Source organism: Littorina saxatilis, linkage group LG10, assembly GCF_037325665.1.
Source record: "Littorina saxatilis isolate snail1 linkage group LG10, US_GU_Lsax_2.0, whole genome shotgun sequence".
NCBI lineage: Eukaryota > Metazoa > Mollusca > Gastropoda > Littorinimorpha > Littorinidae > Littorina > Littorina saxatilis.
In genome coordinates, this window is record NC_090254.1 from 16,339,571 (window position 1) to 16,358,558 (window position 18,988).

At 39.8% G+C, this 18,988-nt stretch overlaps 1 protein-coding gene across 1 annotated transcript; it reads right to left on the reverse strand.

Moving 5' to 3' along the window:
* Nucleotides 1–5,103: 5,103 nt before the first annotated feature.
* LOC138978285 (ubiquitin-conjugating enzyme E2 J2-like) lies at nt 5,104–18,901 on the reverse strand. Its single transcript, XM_070350963.1, has 8 exons — nt 18,737–18,901; nt 18,211–18,343; nt 13,060–13,100; nt 8,622–8,724; nt 8,043–8,133; nt 6,986–7,033; nt 6,386–6,466; nt 5,104–5,862 (listed from the first exon to the last, which is right to left on the reverse strand). Exons 2-8 carry the CDS (start codon nt 18,333–18,335, stop codon nt 5,626–5,628), a joined length of 726 nt encoding a protein of 241 aa, XP_070207064.1. The 5' UTR covers nt 18,336–18,343; nt 18,737–18,901; the 3' UTR covers nt 5,104–5,625.
* Between the last annotated feature and the right edge of the window lie 87 nt (nt 18,902–18,988).

An 18,988-nucleotide genomic window follows, 5' to 3' on the forward strand; every position in this document is an offset into this window, starting at 1 on the left:
GAAGCATGCTGGGTATTTTCGTGTTTCTATAACCCACAAAACTCTGACATGGATTACAGGATCTTTTTCGTGCGCACTTGGTCTTGTGCTTGCGTGTACACACGGGGGGGGGGGGGGGGGGGGGGGGGTGTTCGGACACCGAGGAGAGTCTGCACACAAAGTTGACTCAAAGAAATAAATCTCTCGCCGAACGTGGGGACGAACTCACGCTGACAGCGGCCAACTGGATACAAATCCAGCGCGCTACCGACTGAGCTACATCCCCGCCCGATCAACCAATCCAACACTGTGGCTTTCTTTATTTGGTGTTTTACGTCGTTTTCAACCACGAAGGTTATATCACGACGGGGAAAGGGGGGAGAGGGGATAGAGCCACTTGTCAATTGTTTCTTGTTCACAAAAGCACTAATCAAAAATTTGCTCCAGGGGCTTGCAACGTCGTACAATGTATTACCTTACTGGGAGAATGCAAGTTTCCAGTACAAAGGACTTAACATTTCTTACATACTGCTTGACTAAAATCTTTACAAAAATTGACTATATTCTATACAAGAAACACTAACAAGGGTAAAAGGAGAAACAGAATCCGTTAGGGGGTTCCACTGTACCAGTAACAGTAACACATAACGTTATTCAAGTACACAAAATTTCAATTTGACGCATCACATTGGGGGGTCATTGCTAGTCACTAGCCTTTAAAGTTTAATCTTACACTGCAAGTCCTCTGCCAAAATGAGTTTAACACTGATAAATGACTTGACCATGGACCAAACAGTGAAATGCCAACTACATGTACTTCCATCTCCCAATACCACATTCTTGTGCACTTTCGTGGAGTCCCCCTTTCAAAAAAAAAAAAAGAAAGATCTTTGCAAGCGGGGTAGGTTCCACTATAACCGAATTGTAGCCTTTTGATATATATGCAGCCTTGCAAACAGAAATTCACTTGGTCGCATTTAACTGACCAGTTTTTAATCATATATAATGCAGATTCTTCACTAAAAAAAGATCCCCTCACTTTGCAGGAACTTGGACTTGAACAACAATGGCATAAAAAAAGCAAAATAGTATATACTGTACTTGAACTATGGAACATAAATAGCATGCTATTGCTAGGGCAATGCCCCCCCCCCCCCCCCTCCCAAAAGAAAAAGAATATAAGAAGCTAAATGATGAATACAAAACAACTTAATTTCTCTTATCAGATTCCTAATCTAAATTTACAAAAACATAACAAGGAACTGTGGATCTTGAACAACTAAAAACAATGTGGAAGTAATCAAACTTTTAACTAAATATCTTCCCTTTTGCATTAAACACACACACACACACACACACACACACACACACACACACACACACAAATAAAACTGCCCTCTTCCAGAAATGTTGTGGTTTTACTGGGCATTTAGGTACATGTACATGTAAAGTAATACACATAATTTAGTTACTAAAACTACTATCACATTCCACTTTCTGAAAAGACCCGCAATTGCAAATGAAGAAAAACAAGTCGCGTAAGGCGAAATTACTACATTTTGTCAAGCTGTGGAACTCACAGAATGAAACTGAACGCACTGCATTTTTTCAACAAGACCGCATACTCGTGGTTTCGTCAGTCCACCGCTCGTGGCAAAGGCAGTTTGTTTGTTTGTTTGTTTGTTTCTTTCTTTCTTTATTTGGTGTTTAACGTCGTTTTCAACCACGAAGGTTATATCGCGACGGGGAAAGGAGGGAGATGGGATAGAGCCACTTGTCAATTGTTTCTTGTTCACAAAAGCACTTATCAAAAATTTGCTCCAGGGGCTTGCAACGTAGTACAACTGGGAGAATGCAAGTTTCCAGTACAAAGGACTTAACATTTCTTACATACTGCTTGACTAAAATCTTTACAAAAATTGACTATATTCTATACAAAAAACACTTAACAAGGGTAAAAGGAGAAACAGAATCCGTTAGTCGCCTCTTACGACATGCTGGGGAGCATCGGGTAAATTCTTCCCCCTAACCCGCGGGGGGGGGGGGGGGGGGGGGGGGGGGTTTGTTTGTTTGCTTAACGCCCAGCCGACCACGAGGGGCCATATCAGGGCGGTGCTGCTTTGACATATAACGTGCGCCACACACAAGACAGACTGAGTCGCAGCACAGGCTTCATGTCTCACCCAGTTACATTATTCTGACACCGGACCAACCAGTTCTAGCACTAACCCCATAATGCCAGACGCCAGGCGGAGCAGCCACTAGATTGCCAATTTTAAAGTCTTAGGTATGACCCGGCCGGGGTTCGAACCCACGACCTCCCGATCACGGGGCGGACGCCTTACCACTAAGCCAAGGCAAAGGCAGTGAAATCGACAAGCCAGAATAGTGCGGTAATGGTCGCGCTGTGCTGCATAGCACGCTTTTCTGTACCTCTCTTTGTTTTAACTTTATGAGCGTGTTTTTATTCCAAACATATCATATCTATATGTTTTTGGAATCAGGAACCGACAAGGAATAAGATAAAATTGTTTTTAAATCGATTTCGGAAATTTTATTTTAATCATAATTTTTATATTTTTAATTTTCAGACCTTGTTTTTAATCCGCATAACATATTTATATGTTTTTGGAATCAGAAAATGATGAAGAATAAGAGGAACGTAATTTTGGATCGTTTTATAACAAAAACATTTTAATTACAATTTTCAGATTTTTAATGACCAAAGTCATTTTTTGTTTGTTTATTTGTTGCTTAACGTCCAGCCGACTACGCAGAGCCATATCAGGACGAGGAGGGGGGGGATGAAGGGGGCCACTTGTCAAGCGATTCCTGTTTACAAATGCACTAACCCATTACTTGTGTCCCAACAGGCTTTAGTAAAACTAAATTAATACCTACTGGAAGATTACCAGTTTCCAGTATGTTAAAATAGGCTTAACCTATCTACTGCTGGACTTACATCAGAACACTAACAGATTAAACTATATATGAATCGCAAGACAAGCGGCAAGAGAAGAGATTTTTGGAAAAAATACAGGTGAATGAGCAAGAAGGCAGAAAAAAGAAAAGAATTCATGAAGAAAAAGAGAGCATGACAGGAAAGAGGAACCAAAAATCTACCTAACAGCAAACTAGAAAGCTCCTGCGGTTCCAAAAACAGGAGGGGCCTTTAATTTCATAACCGCAGTGCCCCACTGCGGGAGCCAAAGTCATTAATTAATTTTTAAGCCTCCAAGCTGAAATGCAATACCAAAGTGTGGCCTTCGTCGAAGATTCCTTGGCCAAAATTTCAATCAATTTTATGGAAAAATGAGAGTGTGACAGTGCCGCCTCAACTTTCACAAAAAGCCGGATATGACGTCATCAAAGACATTTATCGAAAAACTGAAAAAACCGTCTGGGGATATCAAACCCAGGAACTCTCATGTCAAATTTCATAAAGATCGGTCCAGTAGTTTAGTCTGAATCGCTCTACACACACACACACATACACCACGACCCTCGTCTCGATTCCCCCTCTATGTTAAAACATTTAGTCAAAACTTGACTAAATGTAACAAGTCGCGTAAGGCAAAATTACTACATTTAGTCAAGCTGTCGAACTCACGGGATGAAACTGAACGCACTGTATTTATTCACAAAGACAGTACAGCTCCGTCAATCCCCGCGTGAAGGAAATCGCTCACCTTCCACGTGCAAAACGTAGTGATATTGACACGCCAGATTAGCGCTGTAGCGTATTGTGCTAAGCAGGAAAGCGCGCTTTTCTGAATTCTTGTTAACTTTCTGAGCTTGTTTTGAATACAACCTATCATATCTATATGTTTTTGGAATCAGGAAATGATCACGAATAAGATGACATCATTTTTGGATCGATTTCTTACATTTTAATCCTAAGACTAATTATTCTATTTTCGTTAATTGTGATCACATTTTAAGAGTAAACATGACATATGTATATATTTTTAGATTCAGAATGTGATGAAGAATACAATGCAATCAATTTTAAATCTGTTTGCGAAAAATCGATTTTAATGACAACTTTAATGAGCAAACTCATTAATTAAATTTTAAGCCTCCAAGCTGAAATGCAATACCAAAGTCCGGCCTTCGTCGAAGATTACTTGACCAAAATTTCAACCAATTTGGTTGAAAAATAAGAGCGTGACAGTGCCGCCTAAACTTTCACGAAAAGCCGGATATGACGTCATCAAAGACATTTATCAAAAAAATGAAAAAAACGTCTGGGGATATCATACCCAGGAACTCTCATGTAAAATTTCATAAAGATCGGTCCAGCAGTTTACTCTGAATCGCTCTACACACACACACACCACGACCCTCGTCTCGATTCCCCCCTCTACGTTAAAACATTTAGTCAAAACTTGACTAAATGTAAAAAGGGAACCTGATTTACAATACAGGTGTGCAGTGTAGGTATAACCATGGCGATTCCCAGAATGATTCAGAGTGACCAGATGCTGTTATTAGAGAGTAACATAAATGCAAGATTGATGGTACAATTTTCTTCAGCCCAGCCCATCCCATCCCCCCCCCCCCCATCCCCCCCCCCCATCCCATCCCCCCCCCCCCCCCCCAGGAAACTAAATAAGAGAGAGAGAGAGATAGAGAGAGAGAACAAAATAATGGATGATGGACGACTGGGAAGAAATTAAACTGCTCAATATTTTTGTGTGGAAAAACTCCAAACTTCCGCAAAGTTTCCACTTCTGGCTACACTTTTCTTTCTTTATTTGGTGTTTAACGTCGTTTTCAACCGTTCAAGGTTATATCGCGACGGGGAAAGGGGGGGGGGGGGGGGGGGGGTATGGGATAGAGCCACTTGTTAATTGTTTCTTGTTCACAAAAGCACTAATCAAAAAATTGCTCCAGGGGCTTGCAACGTAGTACAATATATTACCTTACTGGGAGAATGCAAGTTTCCAGTACAAAGGACTTAACATTTCTTACATACTGCTTGACTAAAATCTTTACAAACATTGACTATATTCTATACAAGAAACACTTAACAAGGGTAAAAGGAGAAACAGAATCCGTTAGTGGCCTCTTACGACATGCTGGGGAGCATCGGGTAAATTCTTCCCCCTAACCCGCGGGGGGCTTTCTTCTATACACTTTATCAAACAAAAACAAAAAACCTGAAATAAACAGAAAGAAACACCTAAACAATAGACAAAAGAAGAAGAAACTACATGTATATATTTATTTCTCATATCTTACAACAAATCATTTCTCATTCAACAGTTCTGGGAAGGAATATACAATAATGTACAATGACCTTGTCTAAATGAGTTTCTTTAAATATGAAAGACGATCACACTCATACACACCCTTGTGTACAACTCGAAGCAGTCCAGACAACAAGCATAAAAACTAAAACAAAGAAAAACATTTCAAGAACATATATAAACATACACACGCATTGACACACAAGCAAATATACACAACGATGTAGGTAAAAGGTCAGGGAAAGAAAAGCATTTTTCCTTCACATTCCACAGATTCATTCAACCCGACACCCAGTCAAAAAAAAAAAAAAGGCTGAAAAGAAGCTATTCTTGGAAAGACAACAGTTTTACAGTCCTCAATTCCACAAGCACATTCTTAACGCCAGTCTCTCTATCAATCGACGACATTCCTCAAAACATACTTCACTGTGAACGCGAACGCTGCAAAACCCAAGATCACAAAAATGTTTGTGAGTGCACTTCCCAAAAGGCCTTGGTTTCGTGGCAAAGCCGCAGGGCCTTGATCTGTCCTATTGGAGGAACTACTTTCTGACGACGCCGACTGGGTTACAGCTGAGCTCGCGGCCTGTTTCAATTCCAGTTCTCGTTGCTGAATCTCTTTACGAATATCCTGCAGTGAAAAAAAGAATGATAAAAGCAAACGTTGATGCAACTGAAAGCACAAACAGACTAATTTTGGTAAAAATCAACAAAATTTCACTATAAAAAAAATTCAACAACAAAAGCTAACTAGTAACCACACAGCCTCTCTCTCTTGGAGACGGGAAAATGCTGGCATGACCATTGACAGACAACATCAAGGCATTCAATTGAATTTTAGAGAATGTAAATACATGTACTGATGAAATATTATGCACAGGCATTCAAAACCAAACACTGGATAAGATACCTTACAAACAGTTACATTTAGCAAGGCCATGTATGTCTGTGAAACTTTTCATGATGTACACAGACTCTGACATTCCACTCCATTTTCAACCCATATCCCAAACTATCAACCTTATCAGCATGTTTTGCCTCATGAAGTGTCCCCTTCATATCACAATTAACTTACAAAGTGAGAGAGAATAAAACATTCCTGTCTCTCTCTCTTGAACAGAGGCACACAGAGGTTTAATGAAAAGAACACATACCTCAGCCACTTCAGCAAATAATTCTGTGAAGATTTTGTTGTTCAGGTTGAAAGCACCACTCTGTGCTGCAAGCTGGCGTTTCTGAAGACAGAAAGCAAATACAGTATAAGCAAAACAACCACAGAAATGTCCTCCTCCCTCTCCCCCAATTCCACTTTGCTCAATTCATACAGTTTTTCTTAACTTTGTGAAAAGTGGAAAGAATCCTTTGATGATTCTGGTAGTCCCATAACCATTTTAGGTCATACGGGAGCAAGATGTCATAGATCTCAACGTTTCTAGACAAACTTTATGAAGGCAGTGCCTATCTACAACTCCCTGTCTTCACTTTCTCTAGCACTGAATAGGGTCAGGATCCCATATCCAGCTGGGTCGACTGAAAAGTCCTCGGAAAAGTTGCTTATTTGTATATATATGTCTGTTGTGGGGGTCGAATCGGTCCACCAGCATGAGAGACAAACACTCTTAAGTTCTGTGACCCCAGGCAAATATAAACCTACATAATTTTCTTAGTCTTGCAAAACAAACTTGCCTTTCTGAGAGGCAAATCAAAGTTATCTGCCCTTTCTGCAGATAAAGAAGGCAAAGAAACAAACTTACAGTGTAGACTGATGTCTCAATGCTGCCTAGGGTGGGACTGGACTCTAACTGAAAAAAACGAAGAAAACAAAACATGTTTTAAACGTGGAATATGTAAATGCAGGACAATGGAACCTCCTACATTAAAAAAATCTGAGAAAATCAAGTCTTAAAAGCGAGGAAGTCTTTTTGGAGATTTACAGACATTATCAACAGCAACTCCGAACAAGAAGTCTTAAAAGCAAGGAAGTCTTTTTGGAGATTTACAGACGTTATCAACAGCAACTCCGAACAAGAAGTCTTAAAAGCGAGATAGTCTTGAAGGGGGGGTTCCACTGTATCTATACCATTATCAGCTAAATCTATGAGATAAGATCCATGCACAGAAATCTTGAAGATGGGGGCTGTGGTTTGTTTGTGTAAAAGATATCCCAAAGTGTTGTACTTAAATTTGAACAAAGTTGGATGTCTGTTTTCCAAATGTCATTACATCAACGGTGAATGCAGAAAGAAACAAAGGCGTCTGGCATTTTGTTTGTTTGTTTTATCTGTCAGTGTCCAGAAACTAACATTCAAGATATCTTCTGATGTTTATTTTCTTCTTCTTCTTCGTTCATGGGCTGAAACTCCTACGTTCACTCATGTTTTTGCACGAGTGGATTTTTATGTGTATGATCGTTTTTACCCAACCATTCAGCCAGCATACACCAATTTCAGGGGGAGCATGCTGGGTATTTTCGTGTTTCTATAACCCACCAAACACTGACATGGGTTACAGAATATTTTCCGTGCGCACTTGGTCTTGTGCTTTCGTGTACACACTAAGGGGGATAAGGCACTAGCAGGGCTGCACATAAGTTGACCTGGGAGATCGGAAAAATCTCAACCCTTAACCCACCAGGCGGCCGCGGCCGGGATTTGAACTCATGACCTTCCGATTAGAAGGCTTATGTCATATCCACTGTGCCCGTCCTTCTGATGCTATAATATTACAACTTATGAAGCAAGCATTACTGGACACTACAGACAGAGACCGATGGACAACAGCACATAGAGAGGCACACAGATGTAAACTGACCATAAAGCTGAGAAGTCCTGTGAGAATAGTGGACACTGACCAGGCTGGGTTCCAGGTGTCGGGGTGAAAGTCACTGATGGAAAGGCACAACCTGGAAGAGCCATCAAGTCAAACTTTGCATGACACAACGTTTTGCAAGGGGGATAATTTGTGCAGTTTTTTTTTTAAAGCAAAGCTGACATGGTTATATATGTCAATCATTCACAAAAAGCATTTCCTTACAGCTTTTACGTTATGTACAATTTTTTTTTTTCTGTTTTGTTTTTGAAGATAATGCTGCTCCAAAAGTATGTATTTAACATTTTATTAATTAAAAACCAACTGCAGGTTTATTAATCAATCAATTGTGTATGATGAACTGAGCTAATCATCTTTTTCCTGCTTCACTTTAGGTAATAAAGTCATATAAACACTTTGTGAATCAAATGTAACTGATAATCACCATCTGTCCGATGAAAACAAGTGTTTTTTTTAACCTGTCATCAACCACTACATGAAATTCCAATAATACATCTAACTGTCAGTCAACTGTGTGTCTTCTAAAAGAAATAGCAACAAGTAACGGTCAAGCTCACTCACCTGGTATTGCATTTAAACCTGCCATTTGGTGTGATCATGTATATACTGGGTGGTTTGAACGGGAACTCTCGTGGAAAAATCAGCTTGCCGTGATATATGCCCCCTGTACAAAAACACAACAAAGAAGTTGATTTGTTTGTGAAATCTTGACAATTCCTGCCTCAGATAATAAATGCAAAATGAAAAGAACAATTACCAAAACAACAGCAATGAAGAAAAAAAAAAGAGGAAAAATAAAGAACTTGCAAACTCCAAACCATAATTTCTTAATAAGTGACTGCAGAATTATTTTGCATTACAGTAATTAGTTTTGACAAACACCGTCTCATGCAAAATGGTGGAACAAAAATAAATATTTTGTTGCTTCACATCTACAGCCAGGTACAAAATCAAGGAAAATCTAAGATACTTCTTTCTTTCTTTCTTTATTTGGTGTTTAACGTCGTTTTCAACCGTTCAAGGTTATATCGCGACGGGGAAAGTGGGGAGATGGGATAGAGCCACTTGTTAATTGTTTCTTGTTCACAAAAGCACCAATAAAAAAATTGCTCCAGGGGCTTGCAACGTAGTACAATATATGACCTTACTGGGAGAATGCAAGTTTCCAGTACAAAGGACTTAACATTTCTTACATACTGCTTGACTAAAATCTTTACAAACATTGACTATATTCTATACAAGAAACACTTAACAAGGGTAAAAGGAGAAACAGAATCCGTTAGTGGCCTCTTACGACATGCTGGGGAGCATCGGGTAAATTCTTCCCCCTAACCCGCGGGGGGTATCTAAGATAGTAATGGGAAGCTCTGGTACAAAGGAAAGTTCACTACATGTATTGACATTTTGCTGCTTTAGATCCCCATGTGACATCACAGTTTTCTGTGTATTATGCAACCACTTTTGAGTACAGTGGACCCCCCTTTTAACTCATTGTCTCAAACAAGGTTTTGACAAACACCACCAAAAAAAGAAGAAAAAAAGAAACAAGTCGCGTAAGGCGAAATTACTACATTTAGCCAAGCTGTCGAACTCAGGGGATGAAACTGAACGCACTGTATTTATTCACCAAGACAGTACAGCTTCGTCAATCCCCGCGTGAAGGAAATCGCTCACCTCCCACGTGCAAAACATGTGATATTGACACGCCAGATTAGCGCGGTAGCGTATTGTGCTAAGCAGGAAAGCGCGCTTTTCTGTAACCTTGTTAACTTTCTGAGCTTGTTTTCTTCTTCTTCTGCGTTCGTGGGCTGAAACTCCCACGTGTTTTTGCACGAGTGGAATTTTACGTGTATGACCGTTTTTAACCCGCCATTTAGGCAGCCATACGCCGCTTTTGGAGAAAGCATGCTGGGTATTTTCGTGTTTCTATAACCCACCGAACTCTGACATGGATTACAGGATCTTTTACGTGCGCACTTGGTCTTGTGCTTGCGTGTACACACTAAGGGGGATAAGCCACTAGCAGGTCTGCACATAAGTTGACCTGGGAGATCTGAAAAATCTCCACACTTAACCCACCAGGCGGCCGCGGCGGGGGTTCGAACCCTCGACCTTCCGATTAAGAGGCAGACGTCTTACCACCCCGCCCGTCTGAGCTTGTTTTGAATACAACCATCATATCTATATGTTTTTGGAATCAGGAAATAATAAAGAATAAGATGAAATCATTTTTGAATCGATTTCTTAAATTTTAATCGTAAGACTAATTAATCTATTTTTGTTAATTATTGTGATCACATTTTGAGAGTAAACAGAACATATGTAATCTAAACAACGAAGTGACTGTGGTAAGATGACTGTGGTAAGATGAACAAAGTTAAAAAACAAATATGTATATATTTTTAGATTCAGAATGTGATGAAGAATACGATGCAATCAATTTTAAATCTGTTTGCGAAAAATCGATTTTAATGACAACTTTAATGAGCAAACTCATTAATTAATTTTTAAGCCTCCAAGCTGAAATGCAATACCAAAGTCCGGGCTTTGTCGAAGATTACTTGACCAAAATTTCAACCAATTTGGTTGAAAAATGAGAGCGTGACAGTGCCGCCTCAACTTTCATGAAAAGCCGGATATGACGCCATCAAAGACATTTATCAAAAAATTGAAAAAACCGTCTGGAGATACCATACTCAGGATCTCTCATGTCAAGTTTCATGAAGATCGGTCCAGAAGTTTTCTCTGAATCGCTCTACACACACACACATACCACGACCCTCGTCTCGATTCCCCCCTCTGCGTTAAAACATTTAGTCAAAACTTGACTAAATGTAAAAAAGGAGGGAGTCTTAAAGGCCAACATCCACAAGAATTTTTCTCCTGGAGCGACCTAAACTTGAACCCGAGGCAGTTCGCCAAAAAGAACCGCCGATCACGAGAAAAGCATGCGTATCGCATGCGAGACGATTTGCAAGCCAGCCAGCGCAGCAGCGGGTGGGGATTTGGTCTCGGCAAAGAAACAAACAATGCAGTGTTTGATCTCAGTGAGACTGAAAGAGAGACAGAGAGCACGAGAGAGAGCGACAGGGACACAGTGATTCAAGGCGCACAACTCTAGTAAAGTTGTCGTAGCACGTCCGCCTATGGCCAAAGTGATCCGGGTTCGATTCCCGGCATGTGTGGTCTATGTTTTTTTAATTTTTTTTTTAATTCTTGTTTACTATTGTTTATTATGAACGTTTTAATGTTTTATTTTACTCTAATAATTTTTTTAATTGTGTAAAATAAATAATTTTTTTTTTTAAATCCACGTGCACAAGACAAAAACTTTCATACTGGGGGAGCGAGCCAGTCTGAAGAGTACTCGGGTCCAGTGCCAGCGTTTTTACATTTAGTCAAGTTTTGACTAAATGTTTTAACGTAGAGGGGGGAATCGAGACGAGGGTCGTGGTGTATGTGTGTGTGTGTGTGTGTGTGTGTCTGTGCGTGTGTGTGTGTGTAGAGCGATTCAGACTAAACTACTGGACCGATCTTTATGAAATTTGACATGAGAGTTCCTGGGTATGATATTCCCATCCTTTTTTTCATTTTTTTGATAAATGTCTTTGGTGACGTCATATCCGGCTTTTCGTGAAAGTTGAGGCGGCACTGTCACGCTCTCATTTTTCAACCAAATTGGTTGAAATTTTGGCCAAGCAATCGTCGACGAAGGCCGGGGTTTGGTATTGCATTTCAGCTTGGTGGCTTAAAAATTAATTAAGGACTTTGGTCACTAAAAATCTGAAAATTGTTAAAAAAAATCATTTTTTTCTAAAACTATCCACATTTACGTTCATCTTATTCTCAATCATTTGCTGATTCCAAAAACATATAAATATGTTATATTTGGATTAAAAACAAGCTCTGAAAATTAAATATATAAAGATCATTATCAAAATTAAATTTTCGAAATTAATTTAAAAGCACTTTCATCTTATTCCTTGTCGGTTCCTGATTCCAAAAACATATAGATATGATATGTTTGGATTAAAAACACGCTCAGAAAGTTAAAACAAAGAGAGGTACAGAAAAGCGTGCTATCCTTCTGAGCGCAACTGCTACCCCGCTCTTCTTGTCAATTTCACTGTCTTTGCCGTGAGCGGGTGACTGACGATGCTACGAGTATACGGTCTTGCTGCGTTGCATTGCGTTCAGTTTCATTCTGTGAGTTCGACAGCTACTTGACTAAATGTTGTATTTTCGCCTTACGCGACTTGTTTATAATTTCGCTTCACGCGACTTGTTATTTATGTATCCAAAACATCATAGAACGTGGTACAATGCATGAAAACAACGCCGACAGTAAACAAGATGTTATCTGGGCAGTACATTGGGTTGAACTAAAAGAATTCTGCTGAGAATGTACAAAAGAACAAGTCGCGTAAGGCGAAAATAGCTTCATTCAGTTTCAGCGTGGTGGCTTAAAAATTAATTAATATTTTATAAAACGATTCAAATTTACGTTCATCTTATTCTCCATCATTTTCTGATTCCAAAAACATATAAATATGTTATATTTGGATTAAAAACAAGCTCTGAAAATTAAATATATAAAAATTATTATCAAAATTAAATTGTCGAAATCAATTTAAAAACAGTTTCATCTTATTCCTTGTCGGTTCCTGATTCGTGAAAGCGAAATTACAACATTTAGTCAATCTGTCGAACCCACAGAATAAAACTGCACGCACTGCAGTGTTTTCAGTCATGAGAATAAAACAGCTTCGTCAATCCACGCGGCAAGGAAGTCGCTCAATTTTTGCGTGCAACACGAAGTAAACAGACAAGCAAGAATAGCGACGGGTTCAAGTTTAGGTCGCTCCAGGAGAAAAATTCTTGTGGATGTTGGCCTTTAAAAGGGGAGTTCCACTGTTCAGCCACAAACCAGCATCTAGCAGTTGTAGTAATTTACATGGTTTTTTTTTTTCCCAGGTAAGTGTTGTTCTTGTGTGCTTACCTTCATATGGTGTATTTTCTGGACCCAGCACAATGTAATGCCTGAAAAATATAGCAAAAAAAGTGATTTTTGTTTATCACTAAAAATACAGGAGGGGGAACTCTGAATCTGATTGCATTCCTTCAACAACAGGAGATGAAAGAGATGGAGAGAGAAAAAGCTTTCTGACTGTATTAATTCATTGAAGAACATTCTGAACAAGAAGGGCAAAGCCCATACGACTCACATGCTTTACACATTTTTCCTACCAAAATACATGTGACCTTGACCCAAGGTCAAGGTCATCCAAGGTCATGCAACACAAAGCTGTTAATTCAAGACATAGGAAGTACAATGGTGCTTATTGGCTCTTTCTACCATGAGATATGGTCACTTTTAGTGGTTCACTACCTTATTTTGGTCGCATTTCATAAGGGTCAAAGTGACCTTGACCTTGATCATATGTGACCAAATGTGTCTCATGATGAAAGCATAACATGTGCCCCACATAATTTTTAAGTTTGAAACAGTTATCTTCCATAGTTCAGGGTCAAGGTCACTTCAAAATATGTATACAATCCAACTTTGAAGAGCTCCTGTGACCTTGACCTTGAAGCAAGGTAAACCAAACTGGTATCAAAAGATGGGGCTTACTTTGCCCTATATATCATATATAGGTGAGGTATTGAATCTCAAAAACTTTAGAGAAAATGGGAAAAATGTGAAAAATAGCTGTTTTTTAGGCAACATTTATGGCCCCTGCGACCTTGACCTTGAAGCAAGGTCAAGATGCTATGTATGTTTTTTGGGGCCTTGTCATCATACACCATCTTGCCAAATTTGGTACTGATAGACTGAATAGTGTCCAAGAAATATCCAACGTTAAAGTTTTCCGGACGGACGACTCGGGTGAGTACATAGACTCACTTTTGCTTCGCATGTGAGTCAAAAAAATGTGATAGCATTATATAAATGATTGGATTGGATAAGATTTACAGTCCAGTGAGGTTACCCTCATGGAAATTCGGGCTGCTTTCTCCCCGGGGAAAGCGAGCTGGCATACATACGGCGCTACCCATATTTTTTTTATTTTTTTTTCCTGCATGCGTGTATTCATGTTTCCTGAGACTTAATGCCGTGTGAGATGGAATTTTTTTACTTTATTCCAAGTCCCACGGGTATTTGATGGACATTTTTGGCTCACGTAAGTGTAGCCTATGCGATCGTAACTTTGTCTGTCTGTGCGTGCGTGCGTTTGTGCGTGTGTGTGTATGTCTGTGGTAGAAACTTTAACATTTCCGAGTCTATGTGTGAGTGGTTATCCAAGACTATGGATAAAGCTCGCATAAGATTACGTCACGGTCAAAAGTGTTTGACGTCAATTAATGCATCATGACGGCATGCCTCCCTGTAGTCTTTCTCTCTCGCGTGGTGTGTGTGGTCTCGGTCATTGTTATTTTGAGCGGGCCGAGACTATTTGGCAGTCGTGTCCCTGTAAGTAGGCTACATGCAGACACAGACAGATCTAGATCTAGTGTCTCTCTTTCTTGCACAGTCGTCACCTAAGCTTACTGTGTGTGTGGGTGTGTATGTGTGACGGAGTGATTGAGTTTGTGTTACTGTTTGTCTATTTCTTACGTGAGCCTTGAAGGCTTCGCCTCTTGTTATCTATGCCTATACAATTTTGCCAGGAAAGACCCTTTTGTCAATCGTGGGATCTTTAACGTGCACACCCCAATGTAGTGTACACGAAGGGACCTCAGTTTTTCGTCTCATCCGAAAGACTAGCACTTGAACCCACCATCTAGGTTAGGAAAGGGGGGAGAAAATTGCGGCCTGACCCAGGCCTGAACACGCAACCTCTCGCTTCCGAGCGCAAGTGCGTTACCACTCGGCCATATTAGAAAGACAAACACTTTAATTGGAAAGCCTAACTGTCATGAGAATGGTAGGACTGTTGTTGATGTTCACCGATTTGGTGCAAGCAGTCTAACATCCGTCTCAGAAAGACTGAACCTTTGCTTTCAACTTTTGTCAATTTATGCATCCTTTTCTAATTGTGTTAAACTCAACATAACAGACATGTTTTTGATTAGCAACACATCAAAGTTAGATGAGAGGTGCAGTTCATCTTTCTTTCTTTATTTGGTGTTTAACGTCGTTTTCAACCACGAAGGTTATATCGCGACGAGGTGCAGTTCATGCCAAACCTGTAAGTTAAACTGGCTTTCACTGCAACCTGCCAAAACAAAAGATTTTTTCCCTCAAAATGGCGGCGCTGTTTTCTCGCAGGATTAGATAGAATATCACTTTCATGTGCCCGCAAATATTTCCTTAGGAAACGGTCAAATGGAAGTCACTGCCGTTTTGTTCTTTTAATCGAGCAGAAGTCACTTGTGGTTTATTGCAGATTAGATCTGAAATGGTATGATTTGTGAGCAATTGCGAAACGTGGAAAGTATATGGGTAGTGGTCTAAAGGAGTTGTGTACCGGTAGTTTGTAAAACTGAGTGGAAGTTGCATTTCAAAGTTTTGAAGGAAATTTCGAGTTGGCAAGAGAAAAGATCGCAAGAAAAGTTGACGGCCTTGTGGACACATGGAAAGTCAATCTTATGGATGAAAAAGTTTGTTTGTTTGCTTAACGCCCAGCCGACCACGAAGGGCCATATCAGGGCAGTGCTGCTTTGACATATAATGTGCGCCACACACAAGACAGAAGTCGCAGCACAGGCTTCATGTCTCACCCAGTCACATTATTCTGACACCGGACCAACCAGTCCTAGCACTAACCCCATAATGCCAGACGCCAGGCGGAGCAGCCACTAGATTGCCAATTTTAAAGTCTTAGGTATGACCCGGCAGGGGTTCGAACCCACGACCTCCCGATCACGGGGCGGATGCCTTACCACTAGGCCAATCGTGCCGATCAGGATGAAAAAGTGCGTTATTGTCAAAAACTTGAGAGCAATCTTCATTCTATGGGTTACAGACAACTGTTGTAAGAGAAAGCGAAATTGTGTGTGATGTCTACAGAAAACCTCTAAAATCAGGCGTAGATCTAAATAAATCATTCTGGACTTTTGATAACCTGTGGAAGAATAGATAAAAGATAAAAATTTGATCAATTTGAGTTGGGGAGAGAAAATGACTTTCTAGACGAAGGCATCAGAAGCGCAGAGAGCAGTGGATATCGGCCGCGTTCCCCAGCCTACAGACTGAAAATCGTGGTCTGTGATTGTTTATCGTGTGATGGGTTGTGATCGCTAGCCGTTTTGGAAGAAAAAAAGAACTCTCTGAAGTATGCTGAAACATTTTAACAGCAGTTCCAACCTTCTGTTTGTTGATATTTGTGGTGGGCAACATTGGACACTACCAAAAGACAGAAAATCTGTTGTAATAAGTTCAAAAGTCTGTATGAGACACCACACAATTTGTATTTTACCGTGGCCCGCTCAGTCACCAGACCTTAGTCGCATTGAAAATCTGTGGTCAGTGCTCAAGAACACGGCGAAAAACGCATGTTTCGGACTAGCATAAAAAAGACCTAGAGGAACAGCTGCTGGTTGCATGTTTTGAACTGCCACTGTGTTACATAAAACAACTCTTTGATTTCATTCCACAGTGTGTGAGTGGATAATGTCGAGTCAGAAGAACCACCTGTCACGATATCAAAGATGCTGACAAGTGACAATGAATTAAAGGGTAAGTGTAAAACTAAAAGTACTAATACTTGATTTTATTTGAACATTGAACTGAGCACACCTCTCGATGCCATCTTGAAAAAAATGTCCTTTAGTCTGGCACGGGTTAGTAGCTGCCTTGAAACTTTCATCAAGGGACCACACTACAGCTGGATTAAGTTGATTAACAATCACTGACAGCTGTGAAGTGTAATCATTATTTTCATTCAAGAAACTGAGGTGTGTGAAAAACTAATATATATATACATATGCACTTATGAAACCTTTGCCCCATCTGCACACAAGCGCAAATGGCTGCATCAATGTTCTTTCTTTCTTTCTTTATTTGGTGTTTAACGTCGTTTTCAACCATTCAAGGTTATATCGTGACAGGGAAAGTGGGGAGATGGGATAGAGCCACTTGTTAATTGTTTCTTGTTCACAAAAGCACTAATCAAAAAATTGCTCCAGGGGCTTGCAACGTAGTACAATATATGACCTTACAGGGAGAATGCAAGTTTCCAGTACAAAGGACTTTAACATTTCTTACATACTGCTTGACTAAAATCTTTACAAACATTGACTATATTCTATACAAGAAACACTTAACAAGGGTAAAAGGAGAAACAGAATCCGTTAGTCGCCTCTTACGACATGCTGGGCAGCATCGGGTAAATTCTTCCGGGTTCCCCCTAACCCGCGGGGGGCCTGCATCAATGCATGCATGCACAAACACAGGATTATCAGCTGCGACAAAAATGACTTGATCCTACATACATGAGATATCACTCATGAGATAAAAATATCGTTCAAACCACAGTTCATGTGAATGAGGTCATGTCAAACCAGTCTGACATCCAGGGACCTGATTTTACACTGCTCATGATGCTGAGTCACCAAGACAATCATTCTGGGAATACTTTTACACTCGTTGTTTAGCCTGGATGAATTGTGAGAACGTACACTTCATGCTATACTTTCTAGAGTGACGTATCTTTGCTTGACGTCAAAGATGACATGAGTTCAATATTTAAAAAAGCAACTCGTGTAAATCTGGTACGACACAGCAAGCCATGTAGTATTCTCTATGTTCATAATTACAAAATATTTACACAAAAAGTAAATTACATCGTTAGGCAAAAAAAAACCACACACAAAAAGTTTCGGATTCCCAGATCAACCAAATTTTTTCCCTCCTGATCCTAGATCTGTTTTTTTTTTAGAATTTTACCCTTAAATTAGTTAAAAATAAAAACACACATCTGAAAACAAAATCGGTATTGGAGACTTTACAAGAAAATTCACTCTACATCCACATCCAGAGGACACAGCTCACATGAATTCTGGCAAATAGAAAGACACATGGACCTGTGCTATGTTTATAAAAAATAAATGTCAATAAAAATTTAATAAAAAAAGGAACTGACCCTAATATTCAGGGCGTTGTCATTGGAAACAACCTTTGTGTGTGAGTGTGTGCATTATACAATACCATTCAAGTATATTGGAAGGAAGCGGCACTGCCTGCACATATGGCACAGGATCCTTGATTATTCTCATGTAGTCTTGTTTTAGCCGTGCTGTCGCTGTGGTGTTGACTGATTTCTTCATTGCCATTGGTGCTTCTGTTCAAACCATACACAGACATGAAATACTGCACCAGTCACATAGGCAACACATTTATCAGCATTGTAACATAATAATCACTGAATAACAAGGTGAAGTTTACATCATGCCTTGTTGTTTTCATGAGCCTGTGAAGATAGACTGCGCAGATACTGCAACCCAGCATAATCTGAACAGCAAAAAAACAACTTTCGAACAAACGCCTATGGTTGCTAATGAATGTTCTTATTTATGAACACAAACGTATTTAAAGGAAAACACGAACCAAAAGCAAAATGACTGCGAAGTTGCACTTGCAGACAGCCACAGAAACAAGTGTCAAGTAGTTCGCTTGGAATATTATATCACGAAACAAGTCATATACAACCCAAAAGAAACAAAAATGTACGCACCTGACACTGATTTGAGAAGAATAAGTGAGTATTAAGTGATTATTTCTGTTGTGTGAAACTTCGGAAAAGGATGGCTACGACACTATTCTCTATTTTTGATGTGTAGATTCATGAGATAGTCATTGACTGTGCCAATTTGTACCGGAAGCATTTTTGTGTGTGTTGAAGAATTGCATTGTGGTAATGTTTTGGATGTTTGAGGGTGTCACTAAAAGTCGAAAAGACGCGAAAAGACGCAAAAAGACGCGAAAA